General features: G+C 47.6%; 1 protein-coding gene across 3 annotated transcripts in view; it reads right to left on the reverse strand.

Moving 5' to 3' along the window:
• LOC128344345 (estradiol 17-beta-dehydrogenase 2-like) overlaps positions 1 to 2,696 on the reverse strand; it is a 41,219-nt gene extending 38,523 nt beyond the window's left edge. For 2 of the 3 annotated variants that reach the window (XM_053294301.1, XM_053294308.1), the window contains exon 1: positions 2,146 to 2,696. In XM_053294301.1, coding sequence (XP_053150276.1) covers positions 2,146 to 2,554 — 409 coding nt within the window. In that variant the 5' untranslated portion in view covers positions 2,555 to 2,696. The remainder of the gene's footprint in view (positions 1 to 2,145) is intronic. The other variant, XM_053294318.1, reaches the window with a different exon arrangement.
• Between the last annotated feature and the right edge of the window lie 4,448 nt (positions 2,697 to 7,144).

A 7,144-nucleotide genomic window follows, 5' to 3' on the forward strand; every position in this document is an offset into this window, starting at 1 on the left:
GGCAGATTCACAACTATTTTCAGGACTGTTATTCAACTGGAGGTGTTTTTTTTGTTTTTGTTTTAATTAAAAATTCTGCTTTGTTTGGATATACAATTATTATCTTGGTCTTATGAATACATTGCCAAATTATACACTACCAGGGGTTATCAATGCCTCAAAAATGGATACTTAAAATATTAAACCATTGGACCAGACACTTATGTTAATACCATTCCTTTTCACAAGCCCATGAAGACTGCTGTCTTGAGACCCATATATGTATCATATGCTGTCTATGGCGCCCATGTGTGTGGGCCTGCATCCTTGGATTGCAGTCACAGCCCAGGCTGAGGTGGGTCATGGAGATTTCAAGCAACCTGCTGACTAGCACTAGATCAGGGTGGTTTCAAGGACACCAGCTAACATTTTCCAAGAAGAGAAGTACAGGCAAGTAGAACCCGATTAAATGTTAGGAACACATTTTTCCATAGGCACAAAAGTAGTTCAGCTGTTGAACTACTGTTGGACTACCCTGAGGCTGAACAGACACTGTTAGTGGTACTTTGAGTATAAGAGATTCTGTATTTGGACAGAGGGTGATCTAGGAGACACCATAGTAGTAATCTTTCAAAGTATGGATTTAATAATTTGTTTACAATAGTTTGGCATGCTTCTGTCCAGAGAAATTAATGGGCTCAGCCACAACTAAACCTGAGTTGAATTGTGGCCTTAGTGAATGACAATACATTTCCACAGGCTACAGCATTTCCTTACAAGTTTCCCTTATATTAGTCTGCACTTGCCTCTCTGTAAAGTACAGTAAAGTTAAGTTGTGCCCTCGAGTCGGTGTCAACTCCAGGTGACCACAGAGCCCTGTGGTTGTCTTTGGTAGAATACAGGAGGGGTTTACCATTGGCCTCTACAGCACAGTATGAGATGATGCCTTTCAACGCCTTCCTATATCACTGCTGCCCAATATAGTAGTTTGGGAAACACACCAGCAGGGATTCGAACTAACAGCCTCCTGCCCTCTAGGCAGGTTACTTCCTCGCTTCGCCATTAGGTGGCTCTTGCCTCTCTGTACATAATTGTCTGATACTACCAGTGCTGGCTCCTCCTGCCAAGGCCCATTCCTCAGCATGGGATCTACCCTGAAGCGCACACAACCTGAGTTCTCTTTCTCCTTTTTTGTGGTCACTACTTTGTTTATCTACCCTTGCTGAGTGAATGAGCAATAAGTGAGAAGGAGCAGCAACCTCTGCCCACCTTGCCCGCCCCCTGCTTTGGACAGCCAGGCAGACTAGGCCCAGAAAAAGAGGGCAAACCAACTGACAGTGACAACAAGAAACAAGTGACAACAAGAATGGGGTCTACTGAATGCATCTTCCTCAAAGCGCCCCCACCCCCACAAATCTGGAGTGGGCACTGGTTACTATGGAGAGCATGTAAAATTCTGGATCCTTTCAATGTGAAGGCCTACAATAGCCATCTGTGTGTGTTTCTTTTCATGTGCTGGTCTATGGCCATAATAAACCTATTACTACTACTACTATTCTGGATCTCTCATTGTGAGGGCAATATCGTCTGCCTAACTGTTATTGCGAACTATTTGGAAAACTGCTATAATAACAACTACAGCTTGATTTGTTGGCAGCCCCATAACAATTCTTCTCTGGTTGGCTTACAAAGTAAAGCAATAAAACAACTGAATAAAACATACAATTGAAATGCATTAAAACAAAACAAAATGATTACAATAAAATACAAAAACATTTTAAAAACCTAAAAAAGAAACTTTTTAAAAGGCCTGAGTGAACAGAAAGTTCTTCACCTGGTATTTAAAGAAACAAACCAATGCAGCCAGGCAAGCGTCACTGGGGAGACTATGCCATAGATGGGGTGCCACCACTGAAAAGGCCCTCTTCCTACTAGCTACCCACATCACATCATTTGGCAGGTGTTCTCAGAGTAGGGCCTCTGAAGAAAAGGTTGAAAACTACTGTTCTTAAATTAAATTAAATTAAATTAAATATCACTCCAAAAAATAAGGACTGAAGGGGTCCAGGTCCCATCGGTTCTAGAGCAGTCCTAGGACAGTTAGTAGGGAAAGATAGGCCATGGACTATGGCCATCTTAAGCCCGAGTCCTGCCCCTAAGAAATACCTTTCAGACACAGGTCGTTCTCGATCAGAGTCTTCATGGCCTTCTGATATGTCTCCTCTGCCACTGGGAGTTGTGTCACCGTGACATTTGACGAGCAATCCTTCTTCACAACAGGTGCCCATTCTCCCTCAGGGAACCGGCATACTGCCAACACTCCGAAACCCGCTTTGTCTAGCGTTTTTACAAACATCTGTCCCACAGAACTGTTGGAAACCACAATCATGATTGCTCTCCCCTTTTGGTCTATTTTCCTCTTCATTTTCTTTGCCTCCCCAAAGGCGGAGAGGAAGATCACAAAGCCAGTGAGACTAGCAAGACAAAAGCAGGCCAGCCCATAAAGAAAACAGGAGAACGCTGAAGCCAGTGTTAAGTCCGCAGCTAGGAGGATGAGTTCATGGAAGCCAATCATGGTTCTAAGAGGAGTTTTCCTGCTCCTTTGTGCACAAGTTTGCTGAAAAACCTTCTGGGAGGCACATGGTATGCAATTATATCATTACAAAGCCAGCCCGCATTGTGAAACATGCAAAGGCAAGTCACAGCCCTGCTGGGAGGATGAATCATCACTCTAGCTATAGCAGCAAACGATAACTCTAGACCACAGGCGCTGCAGAGAGCATTTGAAGGGCTCATAATATCTGAAATGGTTACATTATGCCCGGCAGTTATGACCTGCCAGGTTGCAGACCAAGAGTTTCCTCACAAAGGCAAGTCTGTGACCTGTCTGCATCACTGTAGCTGTTTGTTTGTTTCCAAAGTATGTTGCATTCTGATTTTAGAAAGAAAATGCTGCTTTATTAGAACAGACCTGAAATGTGAATCTTTGAACATCTTTTGTGTATTTTGGTAAGGGAAAAACAACAACCAGTCCTCTCTGGATTTGGACAGAGCTTCTTGTAGAGATTATTGCCAGCCACTTCAGAGAGTTTGAAGAGATTTTTCCCCTCTCCCTCTCTTAATAATATTAAAGTTCAAGGTCAAACAAGGAAATTATTTATTTCTACATTTATATCCTGCTCTTCCTCCAAGGAGCCCAGAGCAGTATACATGGTTGTGTTTATCCTCGCAACAACCCTGTGAGGTAGATTAGGCTGAGAAAGAAGTGACTAACCTAGTCACCTAATGAGTTTCATGGCTGAACAGGGATTTGAACTCAGATCTTCCCAGTCCTAGCCAACACTCTAACCATTACACCACACTGATTTTTGTATGTTTGGGACAGATGAACATGGAATTCACTGCTATACAATGTGGGGATGGCTACTAGCCTTGGTGGCTTTTAAAAAAGCGTTAGCCGAAAGCCACAGACAATAGGCCTATTAGCAGCTATTAGCCACATTACTTAAATAGAACCTCCATGTGCAGAAGCAATCTACCTTTTGAAAAACAGTGTGTGGGGGGGGCAAACAGCAGGAGAAGGCTACTGCCTTCATGCCCTGATTGTGGACTTTTCAGAAGCACTTGGCTGGCTGTTGTTGGAAACGGGATGCTAGATTGGACAGGCCTTTAATCTGATCCAGCAGGGCTCTTCTTGTCTTCTTAATTTCAAAGTCAACCCATGAAATCAGTGTGCCAAGGCGGTGTCAGGAAATATTATTTTTCTGCAGGTCAGTAGCATAGACCGCCTTCGCATATAACGCCAAACTGGAGGTGAGCAAGGCAGAGGTTTGATTTTGTGGTCATTTGAATGTGTGAAACTGCGGTTTCATCACAAAAGCGACCTGAGGTTTCACTCCCCAAACTGCCTCTGATTTGTAGTGAGTTTTGCTGCTTGTACCTCAGGTTTGGAGGCGCCATAGTGTCATCTGAATTCTGCTGCCACCATAACCTGGTTTTGTGTTGCACCTGCTCCCCAAACCATAGAGAGGGTGGCTCAGACCAACCCAGAAATGTGTCAGCTCCATGCCTGCCATGCTTCTCACTGGCCGCCTCTTGGAGCCCTCGCCTGCCCCTGCTGACTTCTCCTTTCTCATCCCACAGCTGCCTGGCAACAGGGCCTCCGTGTCCCTTCAGACTCCGCATTTAAAGGGACCGAAGCACATTCGCATGCGGCATGCTTCGGGTGCTCTGTGGCTTGAAAGGAATGCCAGTCAGGGATGATGATGACACGAGGAGAGGTTCTCCTGTGACCCACTAAACGTGGTGCCTTGTGGGAAATGGAGATGAGGCCATTGTTGAAGAAGTCATGGAGTGCACCCCATGTCAATCAAGTCTCTTTCGTCCCCCGCTCCACCATCCCACTCAGGGGCGTAGCAAGGTTGGAGTGGGCCCAGAAACAAGATTTTAAAATGCCTCCCCCCACCCCGAAGCTCAGCTCATGCAGTAAAGAAATCTTAAATGTGGCTGAATAGTGGTAACAAAAAGCAGAGAGAGAGAGAGAGAGAGAGAGAGAGACACACACACACACATATACATATATATACATACACACACACACACACATATATATATATATATACACATATAAACCTATGTGCTACAATAGAACATCATCCTAAATTATTTTTTTAAGTTTTTGTAAATTGTGGACGATGCAAGTCATTTAATGGGACTAGAGAAAGACATGCTGTTCTGGCAGCTCCGGGTCTTAACACTCACATCAATTTTGGAGGATGAATACAACTGAAGGAAGCCCAGGCAGGTGCGCGGCTGGGGGAGTCAGTCATGTGACTTGCCTCTGGGGGCCCCCCAAGGCAGTGGGCCCCCAGACAGCTGTCTCCCCTTGCCCTATTATAGTTATGCCCCTGGTCCCACTACTTTATTGCGGAGTCATGCTAGATGATCTCAAATCTGTCTCCTGCTATACCCACGTCCCGTGTGCCACACACAGTGCTCCTGTTGTGCACTTGGAGATAACTGCATGGCAGACATGACAAATGGGCCACCTGGTCACTGTGCAGCTGGCGCATGGCCTTCATATATGACATTGCAGTAGGGGATCGGTATTATGTGTCTGTGTGCCCAGGGGCAACAAAATTCCAATTGGCGGCCCAGCATCACCTTTCTCCTGCCCTGCAGCTGCCTGAGAAAACCAAACCTTCAAGGTGGCTTTCCTGGGCAGAGTACAGTTGATACTTCTAGAAAGGCCACAAGGGCAGGCCTCTGCACCAGGCCTGCTGTGCATGCATGAGGTGCCTGACCAAATATGCACACTACATACGCCCACACCCATCCACCCTCTCCCTCCCATGAAGACAGCAGGTTGCAGTCCAATGCCTTTCTCCTCCAACACCCTTTTTTGGAAATTGGCACGAGCAATGCACTCCCAGCGCGCTACAACTACTTCGCCACCCACTAGTGGTATGGGCACCGCAAGCGCTGCTGAGAGCAGCCATGCTGGGGAAGGAGGCAAGGGGGTTCATGCCAAGCTGTGGTCCAGTGTTTGTGGTCCAGTGTACCTGCTGGTTCCATGCTGCTCTGGCGTAGCAGGCCCATCACACAGGCCTCAGCCTGCATTGCACCACACAGGTGTGCCAGCTGCTGCTGAAGGCAGGTAGAAGGGTGCACCTGTGCAGTTTGTGAATGCTGCAGGACAGCCCCTCCAGTCCTTTACTCCATGGACTTGGGGGCTGACAACAAGAAGACATCAACAGAGTCCCTGCAGCACTGCATGCCCTCCCACTACTTGAATGAGGCTTGGGTGGGGGGACCTTGGCATTGGATGGGGAAGAGGTAGTCTGCTTTGTGGAGCATAGAGGGAAGGAAGGTAGGGGGCGTGGAAGGGGTGGTTTTGAACTGAGGGGCTATTGGCTTTCACTGGGCACACAGGCAAGCAATGTCCTTGCTCTGACTTCTGGAGCAGGAAGAATCAGGAGCACAGGTGGAAGCAGGTGTGGTGGAAGCTGTTGCATTCTGTCAACACACGGTTTTTGCAAGGGGCAAGTGATGCAGTCACCCCGATATTCTCCCCCCTTGCCAAGAGACCATTTCCCCCTTTGTCAAGCTTCAGCAGGACGTATGATTTTCCAGGGACAAAAGGCGCCAGCAGGCGTGGATTTGCTCACAAGATGCATTCAGTCTATCTTTGAACAGTAAAGGTGGGAAGAGAGGGGCCCAATCCTCTTTTCCTTCTGAGGGGGGAGAAAGGGAATCCCAAGTCCCTTCCTTCCCAATTGTGGAAGACAGTTAGTCTTTCTCCAGGGGGATTAAAAGAAGACCCCCGCAAGGGGATGCAGGCATCCTCATAGTAACAAATAAATAACACCTTTTTCCTGGCTATTTATTGATAATCATGGCTGGGCAGCTGGCAAGCTGATTCCCCCTAGAGAGAGTCCACTTACTGCTCTCAGGCTGTCGTCAAATGGCAGAGTATGCTTTGACACAGGGATTGCAGTGGGATGGTATCCCCACAACAGCCCTTCCCAATGCTGCAATTGCTAGGAAGGAGTGGGGACAGCCCCCCCCTTCTCTAAACTCTAGATGCATTGAACATGGGCCAATCCTCCCAAGCAAAGATGGCGAGGCACATGCCTTCATTGGGCACCGCCTTTCCAGGCAGATACCATCTCCCCCAAAGACCATCGCCAATTAATTTGCAATTGCTCCTCCCTGGGATGCAGTCACGGGATAACTCTCACTGTTGCTCTGAACCTTGCAACCCCACCCCCACCAGAGACCCACCCCTGCTGCTCATCCAAATGTATCGGCTGCCATCCTGAGTGTGCACCCCAGAGCCCAGTACTATCTGGAAAAGCCCCTGGCCATTCTTGGGTGGGAATGATTGTGGTTCTGCATGACTGTGTGACTTTGAAGTTACTGCAAGGGCATTGCTGCCAGTGCCATGAGGAAGGGGTTAAAATGTCTTTGCCCTGCCAAAGGCAGCCATCAAGGCCAGAAAGGAATGATCCTGCTGGTCAAGCCCCCTTGGAGATTGTGCCTAATGGCAGACGCCCGAACGACACCCTGCCTGCAGTTTGGTGATGCAAGTGGCCTCCCGCTCCTGCTATTCTGGCTCGTCAGACCAGGGTTGGAGGGGCTCCTCTGCCCAGAAACCAGAGGTTAC

The sequence above is a fragment of the Hemicordylus capensis genome, chromosome 1, assembly GCF_027244095.1.
Source record: "Hemicordylus capensis ecotype Gifberg chromosome 1, rHemCap1.1.pri, whole genome shotgun sequence".
NCBI lineage: Eukaryota > Metazoa > Chordata > Lepidosauria > Squamata > Cordylidae > Hemicordylus > Hemicordylus capensis.